The sequence below is a fragment of the Anguilla rostrata genome, chromosome 7 (assembly GCF_018555375.3).
Source record: "Anguilla rostrata isolate EN2019 chromosome 7, ASM1855537v3, whole genome shotgun sequence".
Classification (NCBI taxonomy): domain Eukaryota; kingdom Metazoa; phylum Chordata; class Actinopteri; order Anguilliformes; family Anguillidae; genus Anguilla; species Anguilla rostrata.
This window is the reverse complement of record NC_057939.1, coordinates 27,105,067-27,131,666: the sequence shown is the minus strand read 5'-3', so window position 1 is coordinate 27,131,666 and position 26,600 is coordinate 27,105,067. Positions and strand designations below refer to the sequence as shown.

General features: G+C 41.2%; 2 protein-coding genes across 2 annotated transcripts; both read left to right on the top strand.

Annotated features, from left to right (window-relative positions):
- Positions 1-6,874: 6,874 nt before the first annotated feature.
- Positions 6,875-10,350, top strand: LOC135258580 (ADP-ribosylation factor-like protein 13B). The gene is made up of 5 exons (XM_064342048.1): positions 6,875-6,927; positions 7,389-7,459; positions 7,863-8,112; positions 9,889-9,994; positions 10,153-10,350. The coding sequence occupies exons 1-5, from the start codon at positions 6,875-6,877 to the stop codon at positions 10,348-10,350; spliced, it is 678 nt and encodes a 225-aa protein (XP_064198118.1).
- An 8,377-nt stretch (positions 10,351-18,727) lies between these two features.
- Positions 18,728-24,897, top strand: LOC135258579 (ADP-ribosylation factor-like protein 13B). Its single transcript, XM_064342047.1, has 8 exons — positions 18,728-19,480; positions 19,925-19,995; positions 20,541-20,790; positions 21,112-21,217; positions 21,376-21,569; positions 21,694-21,865; positions 22,067-22,121; positions 24,866-24,897. The coding sequence occupies exons 1-8, from the start codon at positions 19,332-19,334 to the stop codon at positions 24,895-24,897; spliced, it is 1,029 nt and encodes a 342-aa protein (XP_064198117.1). The 5' UTR covers positions 18,728-19,331.
- The last annotated feature ends 1,703 nt before the right edge of the window (positions 24,898-26,600 follow it).

Sequence of the window (26,600 nt, the reverse complement as noted above, 5' to 3'; positions counted from 1 at the left end):
AAGGCTTGGGGATTTGATTGGCCCTGCCAGGCAACCAATCAGATTATTGCTTCACAGGTGTGCCTCAGCCGTGCATCAGGGCTGTGAATCGAGATGAGCAAAACGTTGTGAAACTGTATAAACTGAAGCTGTTCTGTTCTACCGTTACAGATGGCTGTGGCTTGGGGTAGAGCGTGGGTGTACAAGTGAGATGACATATGAGATATTTGACATACCAACATGCGATACAAGATTACAATTACATATTTTTCTCATTTCATATGTATGTTATCCCCTCGTTTAAAAAATAAAGCCAATTACTATCAATACTTTACTGTGGTGGGTTCTCCCTCCTTCAGCAGAGGAAATTGACTTAATCGCATGTTCTTAGGTTCCAAATCCAATAGAAGCATGAATCACCACGTGATGGGGCAGACAGTGGTTTTTGGAACCCCCGTGGGTCTGACGGGCTGGATTAAAATGAAACTAAGATGAAGTCATTTGAGTAAATAAGCTGGTCCTTGTGGCTGGGCTTCACCCTTTCTCCGTGGATTTGTCTTTTGGGCTGAAAAAAAGAAACAAAAAAACTCCACCTCACTGAACCAACAGCGGCTTTACTCAACCACGCTGTCTTGGCATATCCTTATTAAAATCCTAATCATTGTAATTAAACTAAATTTAGTCGCTATGTAATGGGTATAGATCCATAATTTAATACTTTTGTTGACTTACAGAACAAAAAGCTCTTCAGCCTTAGTTTAGATATAGTCTACACTGGATAACAGGTACTCTCCCTCTCTCTGAAATGTACTCTTAGAGTTGATTTTACATGGAGTGTTTTGTTAGACAGGCTACATTGGACATTGGGTGGGGAATTCTTGGTCGCATTGACCCAGCCAAGAAAATCATGGTGGTGTCCACTAGTGGCCAATCTGTTGGCACTGTTGTTAATGCACCACTGATTCACAAACTGCCACTACGGCAGCCGGCTAGCGGAAGCACTTGAGATGAGATTCGGCTGTTGAGAGCACACATTGGTTGCGGAATGTGCCCGTTTGCAAATTGGCGGGCCAACGGCTAGCCCTCATGGCAGACTGATAAATGCCTGCTTTCAGCGGAGATGGAAAAAATTTGGGGTCCCCTGCTGTGGGAATATGAATTCATCAAGTAGGGGAAAGGGGGGTTACACCTCAGTATTACAAATCACACACCCCCACACACACACACACACACTCACACACGCACACACGCACACACACACACACACACACACACACATCTGGCGTGTAACCTTTGAGCGGCCGTAAAGCTGTCTGCCCTTTTAAACCCTCTCAGTCAAACCCGCCGCTCGGTCTAAAGGAGGCGTAGCTGTGGAGGGCTCCGGCATGCCTGAGATACGGCCCTGACGTGCTGCGTCATTAAACCCCCTCTACATAAACAAGCACATTTCAGGCTGCTGAGGAAACGCGCGTGCAACGCCCTTCGAAACGGGATGGAGATCTGAAATGGGACGGAAAGGCTCGCACGCCTGCGTCGGCTGAAAACGATCTAACGGCGTTTTGACGTGGAGGCGGTTATTTAGCACCTGAGAGGCGTCGCTCACTTTAATCCTACGTGCTTATGTGTTTAGCTAAAACTATTTAATGTAATGCAAGGAAAGGGGTTACGCTGAAAGCTGGTGTTGTCAGGTCTCGCGTTGAAGGGCTGAACGTTTCTTATTTATTTTAGTAATAAAGTTCAGTCCCTCCTTGCCACGATTTATTTTTCACATTTAGCAGCCCCTCTTTATTTTCTTTTATTTTATTTATGTAATCTGTATTTAACCCAGGAACTAGGATATCCTGGTGACGGCTTATTATTGTTACTGACTCGATAATTGGAGACCTGTTTTGGTGCCATTCAAACCCAAGTTGCTTGCTTACATTTGAAAGTAAGAATATTGCTCTATATATACTTAAAATATAATAATTATTTACTTATTTCATGAGTTTTTTTAACATATTTTATCCTCAGAAATGCCCTATAATAGAGTATACAATCCATCAAGTTTAGTGCTTTAGCTGATGCATTAAATGTACACACATTTATTTTCTTTAATTTATTTATTTTACAAAGTGTGAACGAGGGGTTAAGTGTCACTATATGTGTCCCCATCATCACAGAACAGTGATTTAATTTTTATTGGTGTTAATATTTTCAGTCATATCCATTTTATCTGATGATGGCATAGCAGGGTAAAATTCAGTCATTTCATTAATTGTCACAAGCCCATGGCCTTGTGCTTCTCTGAGTGATCTAGAGGTGAGATTAAATCAATAGGGCCATTGACACACACCTTTGCCATCAGGCAAGAAGAGGTATTGCTCTTTGCCTTTTGGTACTTCAGAAAGAATGCAACACTGTAAGTGCATAAAGTAAACATATAAGCCCGTAGGTTCATGCACTACTGCTGAGCTAAATTTCTTAATTTCCCTTTTCCATCCAACACTATTAATGTAAAATATTGGAATCAATTAAATTAAATTTAAAGAGCTTTATTATCATGAAAGTAATGAAACAGTACTGCCAAAGCCATATTGATATACAATAATAAGATTCAACATTTGATTGGTCACAATAGGTGAAATGTAGGGACAATTAAGACACGGTAGTTCAGATAGTTTAGTAATCAACTACATTAATTAATCAGTTAGCTCACTCCACCTCTTTTCCTGGATTTAAATTGATTGCTGAATTTCAGATGTGCATGAAATCCCAGAAGATGTCCAGTAGACCCCTAAAGCTGTCCATTAGACACCAGTGGCTGTCCAGTATACCCCTAAAGCTGTCCATTAGACACCTGTAGCTGTCCAGTACCCCCTAAAGCTGTCCATTAGACACCTGTAGTTGTCCAGTAGACCCCTAAAGCTGTCCATTAGACACCTGTAGTTGTCCAGTAGACCCCTAAAGCTGTCCACTAGACACCTGCAGCTGTCCAGTAGACCCCTAAAGCTGTCCATTAGACACCTGTAGTTGTCCAGTAGACCACTAAAGCTGTCCATTAGACACATGTATTTGTCCAGTAGACCCCTAAAGCTGTCCATTAGACACTAGTTGTCCAGCAGACCCCTAAAGCTGTCCATTAGACACCTGTAGTTGTCCAGTAGACCCCTAAAGCTGTCCATTAGACACCTGCAGTTGTCCAGCAGACCCCTAAAGCTGTCCATTAGACACCTGTAGTTGTCCAGTAGACCCCTAAAGCTGTCCATTAGACGCCTGTAGTTGTCCAGTAGACCCCTAAAGCTGTCCATTAGACACCTGTAGTTGTCCAGCAGACCCCTAAAGTTGTCCACCAGACACCTGCAGCTGTCCAGTAGACCTCTGAAGCTGTCTTGGGACCAGGGTTGGCCATAGCATCATGTGACCACAAAGAAATAAATGTGATGCAAAAAATAAGTTTTTCTTTTCAATGTGAGTGTTCAAGGTCTGCAGGAGAAGAACAGGCCATCACAAGACCAGAGATCTCTGACAGCTATGCTATTTTTTTCTTTTTTTTGGTCTTTTGCCGATCAAAAATAGAAAGGACAAGAGAGGAATATTAAAGAATGTAAAGTACTGAAATGAAAGCATATTTTTTTCATGTGTCTGTTATTGGGTTTTGCCGCTGCCAAAGTATAATGTTAAACGTTAGGCGGGGTAATAAAAATAATTGTATCCATCAATGAGACTGTAAAACTGCAGGTGCAGAGGCAGGGGGGTTGTGGGGGTTGTGGGGGGGGGAGCCGTCAGGGAGACAGGCTCTTTGAGGTTCACAGCCTCAGCCTGTTCTCCCAATCTCTCCTCAAGTGAGAGACAGTCCAACCTGGTGTTTATCCCATTATAACAAATCATCCAACATGGCTGAGCACATGTGCTCATATTAATATGAATGCACCCCCCAAACCCCCCAAGCCTCACACTTCATTGTTTCTGCTGCAGGATTAACCGGTGCTGAAAGGGAAAGTTTTGACATGGTTTTGAGGCCCATCCCCCCCGTGACCCATCTCTAGGCGAATGAGAAACAATACCCTGACCTGCACAGAAAGAGTGAGAGAAGAAGAGAGGAGAGAGTGAGAGAGAGAGAGAGAGAGAGAGAGAGAGAGAGAGAGAGAGAAAACAGGGGGAGAGGAGGAGAGAGAGAAGAGAGGGGCAGTGAGATAGAGGAGAAAGAGGGAAAACAGACAGTATGAGAGAGAAAGAGAGATAGGGAGAGAGAGTACCCCCCCCGCAGCAGGACGGGGGCTCTCGGCTCCGGTTCTCTGAAAAGCCAACAATGCCACACAAGTGGAGGATCCAGAGCGCTGGATTCCCGTGACACAACCTCCAAAATATTATGGTTTCATACATAAAGCTTTCACTCATCCTGACAGCCATAACCAGTTAAATAAGCACACACACACACACGCACACACATGGGCACAGCAGATAGACACTCACACACACACACCTGTACACACACACGGGCACCGTAGACAGACGCTCTCACACACACACACACACACACACGGGCACAGCAGACAGACACTCATACACACACAGCCGCACACACACACACACACACACAAACCTATAGTCATTTAGAGGGGTATTTAAGACATTTATAATTCTTTCTGAGCACATCAGTCTCATGTTCCATGCATAAGAGGGAATAGCTCTGATGGAAAATAAGATTAAATATACATTTAGAAAGAAGAATCAGGTAATATCCACACATACAATGTCTGGGGGTATAACATTGCAATACAGCTGCTTTGGAGCTGCATGAAGTGTATTTCCCTGCTTCAGGCTAAAACCGTGAATGTACCCGCAGCCACTGAAAGCTGGCAGGCCATCAGAAATCTATCTGAAATATTCTTCATCTCACAAAAAAAACTGTCTGTGCTCATAAAATTTCTCACAAATGTAATACTTTGAATTTGAAAATTTTCTTAAAACGTGCATTCTAAACAATTTCACATTCTGAATTAGAAGTTAATTATTTAAAATGCATTAGTGCATGATAGTAGTCAGTACTACAAATACATATAGGACGGAGTGTGGCACAGTGGGTAAGGAACTGGGCTTGTACCCGAAAGGTCGCAGGTTCGATTCCCGGGTAAGGACACTGCCGTTGTACCCTTGAGCAAGGTGCTTAACCTGCATTGCTTCAGTATATATCCAGCTGTATAAATGGATACAATGTAAAAAAAAAATGCTATGTAAAAAGTTGTGTAAGTCGCTCTGGATAAGAGCGTCTGCTAAATGCCTGTAATGTAATATTTAGGCCAAATCTGTTACATTTAGTGACTTATTGTGACGTATTTGTGTATTCGATCCTTCATCCTCTATTTAACACTCCTTTTAACAGTTAACATTACCAGCGGAGAGTGCTTGTGCATGCAATTACGTTACATGTAAATGCAAAGGTTTTTCCTGTTAACATGTTCATAATACACATCTGATCTGTGTCACGTGTAAGCAAATAAAATTGTAATTGGGTCACTTTTACCAGGTTAAACATATGCTTTGTTACCAGAACAGTTAGGCCTTATTTATTTATTTGTTTGTTTATTTGTTTGTTTGTTTGTTTGTTTGCTTGTATATTTGTATCTTGGGTTCCACTAGTATGATGATGCATGAAAGGGAAGGACGTATTATTCAGTTTTGAAATAAACAGTAGCTTACCATTGCTTTTCCATGATATACATATTTCTTCATTGAATATGTATATCATGTCACGGTCAAATGGAAAATGAAGATGTATTGCAGCGGTGCACAACTCCAATCCAGAAGAGGCAGTGTCTGCTGGTTTTTGGGGTTTTCCACCTGACATTCAGGCCTTAGAAACCAGATGTATGGACCCTTTAGCCAATGTATGACTAACAGTAAATTATGCACTTAAGTGCTGAAATACATCAGAACCAGTATACACACTGGCCCTCAAGGAATGGAGTTGCACAACCCTGCTAACTTATTAACTGATGAATTAGGCATGAACTAATGGGATACTCAAATCTTACCATTGAGACCAGTGTGGTATGCTTGTTTTCATTTGAACCCTCTAACAAAGGACTGATTTATATCTGGAAGACCAGGGTAGTGGAATCTCTGGTCAATTGGTAACTTGAATCACTCAGTTAACTATCAGGTAGAAAAGAAAACTAGCAGTGCATCTGATTTTGATGAGCCAGATTTGAATATTCGATTCTTGAAATAAAGCATAGGCTACAAGTAGGCTTCATATTCTCAATCCATTATTATAATGCTACATGTATGTACTTTTTTATTTATTATGAATGTAACTTTTTTTTTCATCATCACCCTAGCAGGTTTTAACCATTATCCCCCCCCCCCCCCCCTTGATTTATTTTTATTTTTGTTGCATATTCTTTGTAATACTATCCTTTGCTTATATTCGTTTGTTCTTGAAAAATCAATAAACAGTTGTTAACAAAAATATATTCTCAGGTCAAATAATCATTTTAATGCATGGAATCTATTGAAAATGTACATCTAAAAATCAATGACAATATCTAGAGATTAATTAATAAAAGAATTTAGTAGTCTTGTGTTTTCTTTGAGATTATAGTGCTGTTGTATCCTGCTGCTATGAACTTGCAGTCTTATCTATCATCTGTGATTTTATAAATCACGGAATGTTTGCCTAATAGGAACCCTGAATATGCATATTGTTGATAGAATCTTTGATAGCAGTGGCATTCTGTTTCTTATGTTACCAGAGCAACAGAATTATGATATTGTGACATCATAACATCTAAATCAAATGAATATTTAAGTGTGGGATGTCCCATTACCCACCAGTGCTTGTGTTGGAGATCATCTGTATTATTTGCTTGAGCTATTCTCTTTCTGCTTTTAATTATTTTATTGTTTGGTCATGCTTATGGAGAGCTGCTGGAATTTTCTAAGAAACAGTGGAAGGCCTGAAAGGTGAGGCTCATTTTTTACTATTTTGCAATTGGATCATTATTGTTCCAGAAGCAGGCTTCAGAACAAGATGGTTAAGTCACTACCAAGTCAGCTATCATTTCACTGGAATCTGCTCAGTTGACATGTAAAAACAATCAAAGAAAGGTGGGCCGAAGTAAATGAAATAACTGTATACTAGCTAATGTGTGCAATATAGCATATCAACAAGTGTGGTGGCGCATTGTGTGACAAGATGGATACTCATGTATGTATGTATTATGTTATAGTTGTGGTACAAGCTGTGCATTGTCCCTGATAAAGAAATCAATAAATAATGAATAAAAATAACATATTGAACTTGGCCAAACTAACCAACAGAATGAGTTGGGATATATTTCAATGGAAGAAATCTTGTTTCATGAGAGAAACCTCACCACATGAGCTGCAATTCATAAATTGCTTTTTATCTTTTCCACTTCTAGGAAAGTTACTTTGGCCATTCTGGGACTTGATAATGCAGGGAAAACTACAACAGTCCAAAGCATTCAAGGAGGTAAGGTAGTATTTGTGATCATTTAAGCATGCCTGTAAGGCATGTAAAACTCTAAACCACATCTATACTCTTAACTAGACTTGTCATCTTGGTGAAAAGAAAAAAATAAATATAAAGGAATTAAAAATAATTTGTTTTCCTCTATTACTGCCACTGTCCTAGTAGTACATAGGATGTAGCCTATGTTGTTCTTTATTTAAAGTGTTGTTGAAAATATGTAAGTATTAGTGAAAATACTACGCTGGATTGTAAAATTCAATGTATTTGTTTATTTTTTTTTTGTACCAGAGCAGAATTATTGTGACACACAGAAAAACCTTCACAATTAATGGAACATTGAAACATTAAATAAGATTTTTTTTATTTTTATTTAATTTTTTAATTAATTTTGATCTTCCTTTAGAAAACCCAGAAGATGTATGCCCTACTGTGGGATTTTCTCCCGTGGACCTGAAACAGGGACAGTATGATGTGACCATCTTTGACCTTGGTGGGGGAGAGCATATTCGTGGCATGTGGAAGCACTACTTCTCCGAGTGTCATGGTGTGATGTTTGTGGTGGACTCCAGTGATGTCCAGCGCATGAAGGAAACCAAGGACACGCTGGCCAAAGTTCTAAGACACCCCTGCATCACGGGGAAACCAGTTCTTCTGTGAGTATTATTACCTTGTTTGCTTGAGCTATTCTCTTTCTGCTTTTAATTATTTTATTGTTTGGTCATGCTGATGGAGAGCTGCTGGAATTTTCTAAGAAACAGTGGAAGGCCTGAAAGGTGAGGCTCATTTTTTACTATTTTGCAATTGGATCATTATTGTTCCAGAAGCAGGCTTCAGAACAAGATGGTTAAGTCACTACCAAGTCAGCTATCATTTCACTGGAATCTGCTCAGTTGACATGTAAAAACAATCAAAGAAAGGTGGGCCGAAGTAAATGAAATAACTGTATACTAGCTAATGTGTGCAATATAGCATATCAACAAGTGTGGTGGCGCATTGTGTGACAAGATGGATACTCATGTATGTATGTATTATGTTATAGTTGTGGTACAAGCTGTGCATTGTCCCTGATAAAGAAATCAATAAATAATGAATAAAAATAACATATTGAACTTGGCCAAACTAACCAACAGAATGAGTTGGGATATATTTCAATGGAAGAAATCTTGTTTCATGAGAGAAACCTCACCACATGAGCTGCAATTCATAAATTGCTTTTTATCTTTTCCACTTCTAGGAAAGTTACTTTGGCCATTCTGGGACTTGATAATGCAGGGAAAACTACAACAGTCCAAAGCATTCAAGGAGGTAAGGTAGTATTTGTGATCATTTAAGCATGCCACGTTATTTGCTAGTTTATATTAACACGCTTAAAATACAAAACAACTATTAATTTCTCAGTTTAAGGATCCAACCACTAGTTTTATAATAAAGCTTATGCTGTGAAACATTGAATATTGCATTGATTCTTATTTTGAAATATTCAAGGCATGTAAAACTCTAAACCACATCTATACTCTTAACTAGACTTGTCATCTTGGTGAAAAGAAAAAAATAAATATAAAGGAATTAAAAATAATTTGTTTTCCTCTATTACTGCCACTGTCCTAGTAGTACATAGGATGTAGCCTATGTTGTTCTTTATTTAAAGTGTTGTTGAAAATATGTAAGTATTAGTGAAAATACTACGCTGGATTGTAAAATTCAATGTATTTGTTTATTTTTTTTTTTGTACCAGAGCAGAATTATTGTGATACACAGAAAAACCTTAACAATTAATGGAACATTGAAACATTAAATAAGATTTTTTTTATTTTTATTTAATTTTTTTATTAATTTTGATCTTCCTTTAGAAAACCCAGAAGATGTATGCCCTACTGTGGGATTTTCTCCCGTGGACCTGAAACAGGGACAGTATGATGTGACCATCTTTGACCTTGGTGGGGGAGAGCATATTCATGGCATGTGGAAGCACTACTTCTCCGAGTGTCATGGTGTGATGTTTGTGGTGGACTCCAGTGATGTCCAGCGCATGAAGGAAACCAAGGACACGCTGGCCAAGGTTCTAAGACACCCCTGCATCACGGGGAAACCAGTTCTTCTGTGAGTATTATTACCTGCACCAAATATGACACTACCTGTCCTAAAGAGAGAAAGGGTGCTACTGTACAGAGAATCAATCAAACAAGTTAAATAGTGTGAACTAAGCGTAAAATATAATTACTGCAGGCACCTCTGAGCCAATTAGTGGGTCAACCAGAGAATGAAGGACATGACAAATTCCATGGATGTTCAGACATAGCCCAAAAATATATTAAATCATATTTAATCGTGAAAAAAATAATCTCAATTTAAGATGAGAATATGGTTATGGATGAATTATGTTCATGGGTGACATTTGGAGATTATACTAAATGTTCCTTTTGTGTTAGTCTGGCAAACAAACAGGACAAAGAAGGAGCTTTGCAGGAGGCAGATATCGTAGATCACCTGACCCTGAAGACGCTTGTGAAACTGAACAAATTCCGCTATAAAATAGTGAGTATTGTCAGGAGTCTTGATGGAATGGAGATGACAACCTCGCAGTGCTGTTTTGATGTAGTGTTTGACAGTAATGTAGTATTTGGCGCAATGTGTGCATCATGTAGCTTGAGGAGATAGATCAAAAGCTTCACGAGGCAAAATCGACATTTCAGGTGCCGTGCTCTGCTGTGATGCCCATCAGGAAGAAGGCCATTCAGGGTGGGCTGGAGTGGCTTCTGAAGACTGTGGGCAGGGGCTATAACACCATCAATGAGCGCGTGCGGAAGGACACGGCCGAGCAGAGGGAGCAGGAGGAGAAGTACAGGAGAGAGCGGGCCGAAAGGGTGCGCAAGGTTCGAGAGGACAGGTAAGAGCTGTACCCTCCGACAAGTCTACGTAGACATATGTGTGTATAGATGGGCCAATCCATGGACCCACTATGAAATTACTTGTGTTGTGATTGAGCTTATTATTATATTAATTTATATTATTATTATTATTATTATAATTCATGATTAAAGAACTGGGTGTCTGTGGGGACATTCCCGGGAAAAAAAATACAAGCGGCGCATAGTTAGTGACGCATTTTCCATCACCCATCAGTGTCTGCTAGCGTTACGATAACAGCGAAAGGGGGGGGGCGGGTTATGGAACCGTAAAAAGTTTTTGTGTAACACGAGAGGTCATATTATTTGTTGATGTAGATTTCGTATTACATTTGATGACAATGTGACGTTACTAAATTACATAGCTATTTGTACAGCTAACGCTAGCTACTGGACCATGTCAAGAAAGGCAACATTAGTTTAGACAACGTTGCGCGCAGTATCCATCTCTCATATCAGGTAACGTTGCGTTAGCTAGCTAGTTAGTGTACTTAACACAATCTAATGTCAGCTAACAATTAGAAAAAAAGAGAATTTGGGCGACATAGCTCAGGAGGTAAGAGCGCTTGTCTGGCAGTCGGAGGGTTGCCGGTTCGATCCCCCGCCCTGGGCATGCTGAAGTGTCCCTGAGCAAGACACCTGACCCCTAATTGCTCTGGTGAATGGGAGGCATCGATTGTAAAGCGCTTTGGATAAAAGCGCTATATAAATGCAGTCCATTTACCAGAAAAGATGCTAGCTACCGGTACCGACCTCGCAAACCGTCTCTCGGATGCAATGCTACCTTGTTGCAACTTTGCAATGTGGCTAACTAAAGGCCAGTTCAGATCAATGATTCGCAACGAGACTGGATGCAACTTGCAAAATTCCAAGACGTCTGATTGTAAACGTTCTAAAACTGCACTTGGCGATTTGACAAGGTGGGTCTTTTGAGACCCCAGGCAACAGCTTCAGACGCTCTGCAACTAACCAGTTCACACCGCTGCAATTTTCTCTGCAACATTCTAAAACCGTTTTGTCTCGTTGCGAATCATAGATCTGAACTGGCCTTAACGTTACCGTTATTTACATTGCCATGAAGTTCATCAATATATTATAATGATCGGAATAAAGCCGGGGTATAGGTGGAGCAGAGCCGGGTCTGATTTCTGTGTAAAGATGTCAAGCCGGAGAAAACTAAATAAAAAAATACGGAAGTATGGATTTGCGTCGTTATTATTTTATTACGCTTCCTCATATGATCCTTCAGCCTTGATGCCCTTTTTGATGAAATCTCCTTTGTTTTTGTTTTATTCTTCTTCTGATTGCTAATTTAACACCCAGTTCAGCTTTATTCTCAAACAGTTTACCTAGCAAAACCAAAACCAGAAGCACCACGGGTAACATTTTGCAAGGCAGTTGTTTCAAAAATATCACGCAATAATCATTCACGAAAAAGACTGTTTACTGTGCGCGAGATACATAATTGCAGGAGCCACAGCGAATCCCTCGAATTCTTCTCTGCAGTGTAAATATGTTCATACCGGGCAAAAGGTAGATAAAGAACATTTGTGGAAATTGATCATCACTAATTCTACCCCAGATCTGCTACAGCATTTTAACCCGGCTCGGCAGTGTAAAGACAGCTTAAGTTAGCCTAATGTTAGACAATGAATGAGCATGTACATAACGTTACTTTTATAACAACGATTTTTTATTCAGTAAATAGTGTTGTAGTTGGCGTGGCCCAGGTGCCAACTGACCGACGTCACACAGGCGACACTGGTTGGATCCGGTTGGATCAAGCGGCCAAAACCAGACTTCGTTTTTGAAGCTCATTTCCTGGTGTTGTAGTTCCTGGTTGCTCACTAGCGCCACTACGGATGGCTCCAGTATAGGTGTTTTCATATCCGGTTTCCATGTAAGTCTACGGTACAAATGCGATCAAAATACAAAGTTAATAATTTTTTCTCACAAGAACAAATAGTCATAATAGGTGTATTTTATTCGTCTTATGACTGTCCATGGGTCGATTTCATGATTTATTGCGTCATTTGGGCACAGTGCCAATATTTGTTGTGGACCAATGAGGTACAGCTTGCGTCACTTCCGGATTACTGCGGATGACGAAACTACAGTAGGGGTTACAGTCTATGGTCACTGGGGTGGGCGGTGGCACCTCTTGGCCTTGACATTGCGGCTCCGGCCACGGTCCACCTGTGTGAAGTCAGAAAATGCAGGCATCCCATTTCGTAGTGATTTCATAATGGCGTGTGCTATTTACAGCTGCACTAGACGACCATAAAATAATCCTCCTCTTAAGTTTTTCGGTAGCCGAGTCATTTTTACTATTTCCTTTAGCCTACTTAACCAAATAATTACTTGGCAGAAAGCGTAATCGGCTTGCTATATTTGGTAGTCCAGTAGCCTATGCTAAAACCTCGGCTACCAAGCCATTTGACTAGCTAGCTAACCTTAACCGGCAGACATTCAATCTGTCAGACCTGTTTGACGGCTTGTCAGTCGTGTACATTCCGTAAAAGTCTACCTGGGCCATGCTTCACGCATGTGACAAAGCTACTATAATCCCGATTTTGGGATAAACATTTTTTCAGTTTCACGAAGCGAATTAAGAGTCTCAAGGTTCATTTGCTGAATAACATACAACACACGATGAAATCACACACACGGAATTTAACGAAATTAACCATCTTGGCATTTAGAAAGGAACATGTTTTTAGCATTTAAGAGACCGACAAGCTAGGCATTTAAGACAGTGGTTCTCAGAATCGGTCCTAGGGGCTCCTTACGTATATTGGCTTTTCTCCATTGGTTTTGATGATTTACAAGAAAAAAATAAAAGCCTAATAATAATTAGAAATTCAGTGTAGGCTACATTATTTTTGTCTTCGTGCACCAGTTGGAAAACTTGCTGTACAAAGTGCGTTGTCATATTTACACGCCTGCAGATCAGTTATTAAAATACTTGGTAGATTTGCTCATCACCGCTGACAGTGTTAATGTTTATTCGGTAGAAAGGGATTTGCGAACGATCGGTCAGCTAGCGTCACCCAGCATGTGAACACCACAAACAGCGATGGAGTAGCTAGTAGCAGTTACTGGCTCATTAACTGACTGTGGCGAAAACCTACGACGATAACTTGCTCGGTTAACAGCAGGTCTACCAGACAGTTATACGAAAATTAGCCTAGTCAAATCACCAGTAGCCTACACATCTCTGATTGATTGACCATCAGTGTAGTCAATGTTCTTCCCCTGTGGTTCATATTGCTAATGCGTGAGCTAACCACGGATAGCCTACCTAGCTCACTGGCAAGCTGATATGCTAGCTAAGCATATTCGTTTTGGTGAGAAACATAAATTGAAGATAACTGAACATAATTGTATTTTTAATGTCATACATATAACGTGATTACATGACACAGTACAGTCACGGATGGAAATTAAACTCCGTAACATCTGATAATATATTTTAAAACATAACGGCAGACAGTCAGCTAGCCTCAAGTTCGTTCTGCAATTGTTCGTTCAGGTTGATGGACTTTTCCGCACCGGACTGTCAATCACATTGAAAAAATCACAAGACCGCATAACTCTATGGTTTTGGCTCCAAATCGACAACATGGCCGCGCCCGCCATTGAGCTTCAATACGTGTTTTAGAGACCGACGGAGAGTCAATGGGTGACGTCGCAGTACCTTTGCCCATATTTTTTACAGTCTCTGCTCTGACCACGGTCCACCTGTGCGAAGTCAGAAAATGCAGGCATCCCATTTTGTAGTGGTTTCATTATAGCGTGTGCTATTTACAGCTGCACTAGACGACCATAGAATAATCCTCCTCTGAAGTTTTGCGGTAGCCGAGTCATTTTTACTATTTCCTTTACCCACTTAACCAAATAATTAGTTGGCAGAAAGCGTAATCAGCTAACGCTTATTTGCTATATGTGGTAGTCCAGCCTATGCTAAACCAGTTCGCAACTTCGGCTACCAAGCCATTTGACTAGCTAGCTAACCCTAACCGGCAAATATTCCATCTGTCAAACGTGTTTGACGGCTTGTCAGTCGTGTACATTCCGTAAATGTCTACCTGGGCTAGGCTGCACGAATGTGACAAAGCTAGAAGCTAGCAAGAAAATAATAATAATTAGAAATTCAATGTACATTATTTTTGTCTTTATACAACGGGTGGAAAACTTGCTCTTCAAAGTGCGTTGTCATATATACACGTCTGTAGATCAGTTATTAAAATACTTGGTAGATTTGTTAATCACCGCTGACGGTGTTAATTTTTATTCGGTAAAAAGTGACTTGCGAACGATCGGTCAGCTAGCGTCACCCAGCAAGTAAACACCACAAACGGCGATGGAGTAGTAGCAGTTAATGGCTCATTAACTGACTGACGAAAACCTACGACGATAACTTGCTTGGTAACAGCAGGTCTACCAAACAGTTATATGAAAATTAGCGTAGTCAAATCACCAGTACACATCTCTGAATGATTGACCAGCAGTGTAGTCGATGTTCTTCCCCTGGTTCATATTTCTAATGCGTGAGCTAACCACGGATAGCCTACCTAGCTCACTGGCAAGCTGATATATGCTAGCTAAGCATATTCGTTTTGCTCAGGAACATAAATTGAAGATAACTGAACATAATTGTACTATTAATGTCATACATATAACGTGATTACATGACAGTACAGTCACGGATGAAAATTAAACTACGTAAACATTTGAAATATTTTAAAACATAACGGCAGAAAGTCAGCTTGCCGCTCTAGTTCGTTCTGCAATCGTTCGTTCTGGTTGATGGGCTTTTCCACACCGGACTGTCAATCACAATGTAAATCACAGACCCGCTTAACTCTATGGTTTTGGCTCCAAATCGAGAACATGGCCGCGCCCGCCATTGAGCTTCAAAACGTGTTTTACAGACCCACGGAGAGGCAATGGGTGACGTCACAGTAGCTTTGTCCATATTTTTTACAGTCTCTGGGTTGGATCAAGCGGCCAAAACCAGACTTCGTTTTTGAAGCTCATTTCCTGGTGTTGTAGTTCCTGGTTGCTCACTAGCGCCACTACGGATGGCTCCAGTATAGGTGTTTTCATATCCGGTTTCCATGTAAGTCTACGGTACAAATGCGATCAAAATACAAAGTCAATAATTTTTTCTCAAAAGAACAAATAGTCATAATAGGTGTATTTTATTGGTCTTATGACTGTCCATGGGTCGATTTCATGATTTATTGCGTCATTTGGGCACAGTGCCAATATTTGTTCTGGACCAATGAGGTACAGCTTGCGTCACTTCCGGATTACTGCAGAGGACTCAGCTACTGTAGGGGCTACAGTCTATGGTCACTGGGGTGGGCGGTGGCGCTTCTTGGCCTTGCCATTGCGGCTCCGGCTACGGTCCGCCTGTGCTAAGTCTGAAAATGCAGGCATCCCATTTCGTGGTGATTTCATTATGGCGTGTGCTATTTACAGCTGCTCTAGACGACCATAAAATAATCCTCCTCTTAAGTTTTTCGGTATCCGAGTCATTTTTACTATTTCCTTTAGCCTACTTAACCAAATAATTACTTGGCAGAAAGCGTAATCAGCTTGCTATATTTGGTAGTCCAGTAGTAGCCTGTGCTAAAACAGTTCGCAACTTCGGCTACCAAGCCATTTGACTAGCTAGCTAACCTTAACCGGCAAACATTCAATCTGTCAAACGTGTTTGGCAGCTTGTCAGTCGTGTACATTCCGTAAATGTCTACCTGGGCCATGCTTCACGCATGTGACAAAGCTACTATAATCCCGATTTTGGGATAAACACTTTTTCAGTTTCACGAAGCGAATTAAGAGTTTCAAGGTTCATTTGCTGAATATACAACACACGATGAAATCACACACACAGAATTTAACGAAATTAACCATCTTGGCATTTAGAAAGGAACATGTTTTTAGCATTTAAGAGACCGACAAGCTAGGCATTTAAGACAGTGGTTCTCAGAATCGGTTCTGGGGGCTCCTTGCGTATATTGGCTTTTCTCCATTGGTTTTGATGATTTACAAGAAAAAAATAATAGCCTAATAATAATTAGAAATTCAACGTAGGCTACATTATTTTTCTTCATGCACCAGGTGGAAAACTTGCCGTACAAAGTGCGTTGTCATATTTACACGCCTGCAGATCAGTTATTAAAATACTTGGTAGATTTGTTAATCACCGCTGAGTGTTAATTTTTGTTCGGTAGAAAGTGATTTGCGAACGATCGGTCAGCTAGCGTCACCCAGCAAGTGAACACCACAAACGGCGATGGAGTAGCTAGTAGTAGCAGGCTCATTATCTGACTGGCGAAAACCTACGACGATAACTTGCTCGGTTAACAGCAGATCTACCAGACAGTTATACGAAAATTTGCCTAGTCAAATCACCAGTAGCCTACACATCTCCGATTGATTGACCATCATCAGTGTAGTCAATGTTCTTCCCCTGTGGTTCATATTGCTAACGCGTGAGCTAACCACGGACAGCCTACCTAGCTCACTGGCAAGCTGATATGCTAGCTAAGCATATTCGTTTTGCTGAGAAACATAAATTGAAGATAACTGAACATAGCCTAATTGTATTTTTAATGTCATACATAACGTGATTACATGACACAGTACAGTCACGGATGGAAATTAAACTCCGTAAACATCTGATAATATATTTTAAAACATAACGGCAGACAGTCAGCTAGCCTCGTTCAGGTTGAGGGGCTTTTCCGCACCGGACTGTCAATCAAATTGTAAAAATCACAAGACCGCTTAACTCTATGGTTTTGGCTCCAAATCGAGAAAATGGCCGCGCCCGCCATTGAGCTTCAAAACGTGTTTTAGAGACCCACGGAGAGTCAATGGGTGACGTCACAGTAGCTGTGTCCATATTTTTTACAGTCTCTGGGTTGGATCTATGGGAAGTGAGGTCCAAAAACACACCTGCAATTACCGCTTCTCGCCATTGGTACCGCCAAAGAGAACGAAACGGAAATCTTCGAGATTGTAACTTAAAGCACATAACGTTAAGCAAACTACTCTAGGTTTCAAGTCGACGACACTAAGTGCAGCAAAAAGAAAAGCACTTACCAACGCAATTTGAGTCTGGATTGCATCAAATAGCCGGCCAATTAGCATGGTCGAGGACAAGGGGTTATAAGCAGTCCTACAGCTCACATTGGATTCCAAGGAATATCGACTTCCAGCACGATCGACGGTGACAACGAACATAAAGCAGCGGTTTGAGGAGGGGAGAACTAAGATGGAACAAGAGCTAAGTAAAGCTAACTTTGTCAGTCTGGGGACTTTTGCACCTCAATATCAAATGACAGTTATCTGGGAGTCACAGCTGGATGGATTTTTCGCAGTGCCACTCGGCAAGTAAAACATGTCACCAAACGCCACACAGCGGACCAGTGTGCAACTGAATTCCGAGATGTCGTTGAAGACTGGAATTTGAATGGCAAAAATGAGGCCGTATGCACAGACAATGCAAGGAATATCGCTCTGGGCATGAGCAGGACGGACATTGACAGTGTGTTTTGTGCAGCACACGCTCCAGTTGAGCATTAAGAAAGGTTTGGAGGAGAGAGGTTTGGAGACTGCGTCAATTGACGGGATGCTGAGTCGCTGTCGTAAAATTGTTTGACACTTTAAGCACAGCTCTGTTAGCAAGAACGAGCTATGTAGTAGAGGAACTTGGACTCCCTGACAAATGTTTGGAACAAGACATCCCCACGCGATGGAATAGTACCCACAACATGCATCAGCAGTCTACTTGTAAAAGACGCTGTCGACAGCATCGTTGAAACAAAACCGACACTGAGGGGCTCTCTCCGCGGTCCAGGGGGAGCAGCTAGCCAAACTGAAAATTGCACCGAAACCATGCTTGGAATGTTACATAATTGCTCGGTGGACACCAGTAGGCCTATGTCACGGACAGTGTTGTCATTACAGCTGTATCTCACTTCACTATCATCAGAAAAAAGACATTACGTGTGAACACAGCCTAACTTTGTTTAGCTACCAAGCTATACTAACGTTCGTTCAATCGAGGTATCTTTATGTAACGTCAACTAACTAGCTTCGCTGGCTAACGTTGTCATAAACGTTTTCCCGACAGTGAAAACTGGATTACTTGTTTACATTTTTGACAGATGTGGCTAGGGGGGTAAATCCATCGCTGTTTCCGTCGCAGCATTTTCGACACAAGCAATTCGGAAGCGCTATCCTAAAATTTATTTTTACCGTGAAGAGTGCCTGACCCGCAAACGTAGTAATGTGTTAACACGGCAGCACAATTATATCAAGAAACACCATCTCTGGGGAAATTTATTTATAATGCCATCATAGCGCGGAGTGTTTAAAACCAGCCACCTCTCCCTTTTTTTTCAGCGCATCACCGTTATTTTTTACATTCATTCTAATATGTCGCCTAAATGCCTCTTTACGTTTATTCGGCTTAAGGCGCTCCGCAAAATCACTTAGGCGCTGCGCCTAAACCTTTCTATGCTAGGGAAAACCCTACAGGCAAAAAAGAAAGCAAGCAGTACAACTGATTTTGAAGGGCCAGATTTGAATATTCGATCCTGAAATAAAGCATAGGCTATACACGTAGGCTTCATATTCTCGGTTCATCTTTTTGATGAATGGAATCTAATGAAAAAGTACATTTAAAAATCAATGACAATATCTACAGATTAATTAATAAAATAATTTAGTAGTCTTGTCTTTTTTTCAGATTAGTGTTATTGTATCCTGCTGCTATGAACTCTTATCTATCGTCTGTGATTTTGTAAATCACATAACGTCTGAATATGTGTGTTGTTGATAGAATCTTTGATAACAGTGGCATTCTGTTTCGTATGTTACCAGAGCAACAGAATTATGATACTGTGACATCATAACATCAAAATGACAAATGACTATTTAAGTGTGGGATGTCCAATTATCCACCAGTGTTTGTGTTGGGGATCATCTGTATCATTTGCTTGAGCTATTCTATTTCTGCTTTTAATTGTGTGATTTTTTTGGTCATCCTGATGGAGAGCTGCTGGAATTTTCTAAGAAACAGTGGAAGGCCTGAAAGGTGAGGTTCATTTTTTACTATTTTGCAATTGGATCATTATTGTTCCAGAAGCAGGCTTCAGAACAAGATGGTTAAGTCACTACCAAGTCAGCTATCATTTCACTGGAATCTGCTCAGTTGACATGTAAAAACAATCAAAGAAAGGTGGGCCGAAGTAAATGAAATAACTGAAAAATAGCTAATGTGTGCAATATAGCATATCAACAAGTGTGGTGGCGCATTGTGTGACAAGATGGATACTCATGTATGTATGTATTATGTTATAGTTATGGTACAAGCTGTGCATTGTCCCTGATAAAGAAATCAATACATTATAAATAACTTGGCCAAACTAACCACCAGAATGAGTCGGGATATATTTCAATGGAAGACATTTTGTTGGGTACCTCACCACATAAGCAATTCATAAATAGAACTATAGCTTGTTATCTTTTCAACTTCTAGGAAAGTTACTTTGGCCATTCTGGGACTTGATAATGCGGGGAAAACTACAACAGTCCAAAGCATTCAAGGAGGTAAGGTAGTATTTGTGATCATTTAAGCATGCCACGTTACTTGCTAGCTTATATTAACATGCTTAAAATACAAATCAACTATTAATTTCTTAGTTTAAGGACCCAACCACTAGTTTTATAATAAAGCTCGTGCTGTGAGCACTGAATACTGCATTGATTCTTATTTTGAAATATTCAAGGCATGTAATATTCTAAACCACATTTATACTCTTAACTAGACTTGTCATCTTGGTGAAAATAAAAAAATAAATATAAAGGAATTAAAAATAATTTGTTTTCCTGTATTACTGCCACTGTCCTAGTGGATTCAAGTACATAGGATGTAGCCTATGTTGCTCTTTATTTAAAGTGTTGTTTAAAATATGTAACTATTAGTGAAAATACTAAGTTGGATTGGAAAATTCAATTTATTTGTTTATTTTTTTGTACCAGAGCAGAATTATTGTGACACACAGAAAAACCTTCACAATTAATGGAGCATTGAAACATTAAAAAAGATTTTTTTTAGTTTTTACATTTTTTAATTAATTTTGATCTTCCTTTAGAAAACCCAGAAGATGTATGCCCTACTGTGGGGTTTTCTCCCGTGGACCTGAAACAGGGACAGCATGATGTGACCATCTTTGACCTTGGTGGGGGAGAGCATATTCGTGGCATGTGGAAGCACTACTTCTCCGAGTGTCATGGTGTGATGTTTGTGGTGGACTCCAGTGATGTCCAGCGCATGAAGGAAACCAAGGACACGCTGGCCAAGGTTCTAAGACACCCCTGCATCACGGGGAAACCAGTTCTTCTGTGAGTATTATTACCTGCACCGAATATGACATTACCTGCCCTAAAGGGTGGTACTGTACAGAGAATCAATCAAACAAGTTAAATAGTGTGAACTAAGTGTAAAATACAATTACTGCAGGCGCCTCTGAGCCAATTAGTGGGTCGACCAGAGAATGAAGGACATGAAAAATTCCATGGATGTTCAGTCATAGCCCAAAAATATATTAAATCATATTTAATCGTGAAAAAAATAATCTCAATTTAGGATGAGAATATGGTTATGGATGAATTATGTTTATGGGTGACATTTGGAGATTATACTAAATGTCCTTTTTGTGTTAGCCTGGCAAACAAACAGGACAAAGAAGGAGCTTTGCAGGAGGCAGATATCATAGATCACCTGATCCTGAAGACGCTTGTGAAACTGAACGAATGCCGCTATAAAATAGTGAGTATTGTCAGGGGTCTTGATGGAATGGAGATGACAACCTCGCAGTGCTGTTTTGATGTAGTGTTTGACAGTAATGTAGTATTTGGTGCAATATGTGCATCATGTAGCTCGAGGAGATAGATCAAAAGCTTCACGAGGCAAAATCGACATTTCAGGTGCCGTGTTCTGCTGTGATGCCCCTTGGGAAGAAGGCCATTCAGGGTGAGCTGGAGTGGCTTCTGAAGACTGTGGGCATAGGCTATAACCACATCAATGAGCGCGTGCAGAAGGACACGGCCGAGCAGAGGGAGCAGGAGGAGAAGTACAGGAGAGAGCGGGCAGAGAGGGTGCGCAAGGTTCGAGAGGAGAGGTAAGAGCTGTACCCTCCGACAAGTCTACGTAGACATATGTGTGTATAGATGGGCCAATCCATGGACCCACTATGAAATTACTTGTGTTGTGTGATTTTAAATGAATATTATTTGAAATGACAGGGAAAGGAGAGAGCGGGAGGAGGCTGAGCCAGAGGAGGCTGAGGGAAAGACTGCAGATCTGGATCAGGAGGAGAAGAGCATCATGGGCAACACTGTCCAGTCATTCGGAGACATCATCCCAGAGGTGAGAACACAGCTGGCTATAATAACATTCGGAGACATCATCCCAGAGGTGAGAACACAGCTGGCTATAATAACCTATACTAAGAGATCAGGGATGAGAAACTGAACACAACTCAGCTGAATATACAATGAAACAAGGAAAGATATACCATGATCTGACCAGAAGACTATACAATTCACTATCAGACTGGAAAGAGTTGGAAAACCTGTGTTCTCCATGTTCGTGTGTGTGTTTGTGCTCACAATGTAGAAGGTAACAAAAAAGTCAGAGAGCAGGAAGGACAGAGCAGAGGAGACTGACAAAGGTAAGTGTCCCTCCCCCTCAGCCTCTCCAATGTTACACATAATTGTCGAATACAGATACACACATTTTTCTTTAGCCCAATTTTTTTAAACTGTGGAAGTATGCAGATGCTGGCTTTTTTAGCATGAGAGGAAATACCCAAAGCATCTCCCACCTTACCCCCAAGAGCTCTGCCATAGGCAAAAAAATAAAAAAAAATGCCATTATATCATAAGTCAAATAGAGCTGATGCCATATTCTCTCCATTTGAGTGGAGCGTTAAGAGAACAGCCCAATCAAAATGTTGATCTCATGAAATATCCAAGTTTTATATTTTTTGATCTTATAGTGCATTGCTTCTAAGAATTTGACCATCCAATTTTAAGTGTTTCTGATATTTTAATTTATGTTGTGTCCTACTAATCCTACTACTGCTACTACTACTACTACTACTGTCACTACTGCTACTACTGCTACTACTGCTGCTACTGCTGCTACTGCTGCTACTACAGCTACTACTACTGCTACTACTGCTACTACTACTACTACTGCTACTCCTACTACTGCTACTACTACTACTGCTACTCCCACTACTGCTGCTACTACTACTACTAATAATAATAGTAATAATAATAATTTCTAAATTATACAATATGGTAAATGTCTGTGAATGTGCTGTTTTATTCAATAAAATTCCTTTCAATGCATTATTTCTTTTTTCGTCAGTGGAACATTCATTCTTAAGCGTGGGTTGTAATTTTAATACTACATCCTCACTGTCCCAGACTTATGCAAGGCATTTCACGCATTTTCAGCATTTGCTCAATAAGACAACACAGCGCTGATAGCCAATGACAGGACGTTTGGTAGTGGTTCTTTGATTCTGCCTGCATCACGTCATCTGCCAGGGTACATGCATCTTGATTGTAAAAAAGTCACAATTTTAATCTACTGTGGAGATGGTCACTAGTAAAATTCTGTAGAAAGTAACAGCTGGCTAGAATGAAGGAGTTCTACAGACCAGGAAAAGCTAACGCCAGGCTGGCTAACATCATTTGCAATTCACCTGGACATTGATAGAAGTGGCTGTGACCTATTTTCAATCAGATTATTACAGATATAAGCAACATGTTCATTTGATTATGCAACAAAAAACATGCCATTATTATGTAGCCACAGGTGCCTTTGAGGATGAATGAAATAGTTCACACCCCCTAAACTGATATTTAAGAAGAAATGAGTTTAAAGTACAATTAGACATCACTAAAAAAAGGCAGAATAAAAATGTGTCAAAAACAAATATATTAAAGCACACACACACACAGGCACAGCAGACGGACACACGCACATGCACACCCACACTAACATGGGGTACATAAATACATGCATTCAACTCATATATTACATTACATTACAGGCATTTAGCAGACGCTCTTATCTAGAGCGACTTACACAACTTTTACATAGCATTTTACATAGTATCCATTTATACAGCTGGATATATATACTGAAACAATTCCGGTTAAGTACCTTGCTCAAGGGTACAACGGCAGTGTCCTTACCCGGGAATCGAACCTACGACCTTTCGGTTACAAGCCCAGTTCCTTACCCACTGTGCTACACTCCGCTAAACGTGTGGATACTAACTGAAGAAGTTCTGTGGTACAGCAGTACAACTGCAATGCCCACTTGTACCTCTCAGTTACAAAGCCAGTGCTAGTTATGAGGCCAGTTCCCCAACCATTGAAATACTCTGCCAGCACAGGAAGTGCTCAAGAGAGGGAGCCATGGCGATGAACACGCGAGTCTGCTCATTCATCAGGGAGGGTCCCACAAACATTCCCAAAGGCCATAAACAGACTCATCCGCTTTTCATTTCATTTATTACAATTTGGCCCAATCCTTCCAATTCTCTGCAATGCCACAGCCCTCGTGCATAACAAAGTGTGTGTGTGTGTGTGTTTGTGTATACTGTAAGTGCATATGATCCCGAATACTATAGACCGATTCAGTGCATCATTGCCGTAAATCACCTAGCGGCTAATGGCCCAGTAAGCGTTTTTTTCATTGCACAGTACCGTTACGGTCAGATGTATGTCCCTCGACATGTGTTCTGGGAGAAGAAGCAATAAATGAATGTGGAGGAAACCAAATATCTTTACAGATGAAATTCTCTGAAGCTTGCAGCAGGTTAGAGGTGCTGTGTTTAGCATTTCAGCAAGATTTCTGGCTGCCTCTTTGATGTGCCACAGCTAGGTCAGCATAAAGGCCTGAACATGTTTTGAGTAATTACTCCACTCAGTATTTAAACAGCTACCTGTTGCGTTATGAACTTCCAGGAGCTCATATCTTCACCAAATAATTGCCTCAGAGCAGCCGCGACAAACTGATGCCCTGGAAAGCTGTGTAGTATAATGGGTAATGAGTTGGTCTTGTAACCCAAAGGTTTCCTGGGTAGGGCACAGCTGTTGTACCTGCATCCAAGTCCTTAAACACGAGCTATGTGGATTTTTCAGCCAGTCAAAGACTTAAATGCTAGTCTTATCCAAAATGGGCCATGCATGTGGATGCAGGTTATTGCTTTAAGCCAGCGCTACTACGCCTGGTTTAACTGATTAACTAATCATGGTCTTCAGTGAAGACTTTGAAAAGTAGAATCAGAGTAGAAAAAAAGTAGATTCTGACACCAGTGCTTGAGAAAGAGATGTGGGAACGTGTCGGCAGTGAAGTGCTTCAGGGAGTTTTATCCTTTTATGTGATCTGCAGGAATGGAGGAGCAGAGATTCCTGAAATTCTGACGGGCTTGGGCAGAGTGCCGTGTGCTCAGGTAACCGCCGTGTCGGCCTTGGAGAGAGGCGTACCTGGGCTTACGCAGGGGCCTCCGCTCAGCCCACAGCCTTCACGCCTGCTAAATATTTGCCTCCGACGCTACGCCGCCTTCCACCAGTGCTCACGCTCGCCCCCGCAAAAACTGAGAGGTGCGGTGATTCATAGGGCCTCCTCTGGGCAGGGAGACGGATGGACAGGAGAGCAGAGGGCCTCGGTCCTGCCACTGGGACGCGGTATTTATCCACGTCCGCCGTGTCCACCGCCAACAGCTCGTAATTCATTGGCTCCGCGAGCAGACGCAACGATGACAGGGACGCGATTCCCCGGGGAGATATTAAAGTGCAGCTACCCCTGTTGCCGGGGGAGACCGTCTGTGTATGCAAAGTGCACTAAAAAAAAACACAGATTTCTGGGAAATGTTGAGTCCCGTGTCCTGATAAGGCACTGGTTTTCAGCATGGTGATGTCACAGGTTCTATAGGCTAACCAAATATTCTACTTCTGTTGGCTCCTACTTGCTTCCCATTCTCCCTGCTTCTTAACTCCAGAAGGTTCCCAGAGAAAAATAGGAGCTCCTGCTTCTGTACTACAGTACGGAACATTTATTGTAGCAGCATTGTGTTTGGCTGTGCCCTTTAATCTCTTGTGGATGTACTTCATTACTGGTAACTAAAAGCAATGGAGACTAATAAAAATTCCAGAAACTTATTGTTCAAATGGTTAAAGAATTGTTACAAGATGCACTTGAATTACTTTGTTTCAGAGGTAGGAAGAAAGAGCTGAGTATATGATGGTCCAACAGAATCTGCGGTGACCCACAGTCTGGAATTGAATCCTGACTGCTCTGGTGCAAACTGGGGTCAACTGACCCAGAGCAGAGCATGTGATTGGCTGTGGCATCTCTTAGCAGACCCAGGATGAGGCACATGATTGGCTTCAGCATGAGAGAGGTCTTCCGTGGGCTACTGTATGCCTGTCACCTCACACAGGAGTGACTCCTCTAGTTTATGCAGAAGCTATGGATTTAGGACTAAGAAGAACTAGCAAATAAAACTTCCAATTCCAGTGTACATGACTTAGTGATTCTACACTAGATCTTTTATGGGGTGACTTTGGCAAAGCGTCGCACATCTTCAGAGCAGCCACTGGAGCGGGGAAATGCTCTCCTAATAGCCATAACATTTGATGCAACAGTCCTGATATATTATGAATCAGTGAGTAGATCTGTGAGTTACAGGCCCATTTCCTGTGTATCATGTTTTCTGACTGTCTAAAAGTAGTAACTGAAATGTAAAACGGGGATCCTCAGATACAATATTTACACAGCACACCTCACATGTGGCAAAAATTGTCCGGCAGCTGTTTTCAATCATGGCTTCCCTGGGCAAAACGATATACTTTGAAATGAATTTTAAATGAAGAGGGAGGGGATGTAAATCCTCACTGCGTCTCCGACTACCTTTCAGGTTTTATTAGGAGTGTTGGGAGGGGGGTTGGGGGGGGGGGGCATTGGGGTTTCCAGCATCTCCATTCTGGGGAGAAACTGGAGCTGGGTTGAGGAGAGGCGAGGCAAGGCCTCGTACCCGTGCCTGACTCGGCCTGGCACAGATCACTATCTACAAACACGCACGGATAGAAAAGTGAGATGTCAGGGACCTCATGGCCATCACAGG

What these genes read in the sequence shown, in the direction of transcription:
- LOC135258580 (XM_064342048.1), top strand. Translation starts at nt 6,875, where the DNA reads ATGCTTATGGAGAGCTGCTGGAATTTTCTAAGAAACAGTGGAAGGCCT. An exon ending in ACGGGGAAACCAGTTCTTCT is followed by an intron (nt 8,113 to 9,888) that starts GTGAGTATTATT and finishes CTTTTGTGTTAG; the next exon opens with TCTGGCAAACAAACAGGACA. An exon ending in ACAAATTCCGCTATAAAATA is followed by an intron (nt 9,995 to 10,152) that starts GTGAGTATTGTC and finishes TCGACATTTCAG; the next exon opens with GTGCCGTGCTCTGCTGTGAT.
- LOC135258579 (XM_064342047.1), top strand. Translation starts at nt 19,332, where the DNA reads ATGTCCAATTATCCACCAGTGTTTGTGTTGGGGATCATCTGTATCATT. An exon ending in AGTCCAAAGCATTCAAGGAG is followed by an intron (nt 19,996 to 20,540) that starts GTAAGGTAGTAT and finishes ATCTTCCTTTAG; the next exon opens with AAAACCCAGAAGATGTATGC. An exon ending in TCGGAGACATCATCCCAGAG is followed by an intron (nt 21,866 to 22,066) that starts GTGAGAACACAG and finishes CTCACAATGTAG; the next exon opens with AAGGTAACAAAAAAGTCAGA.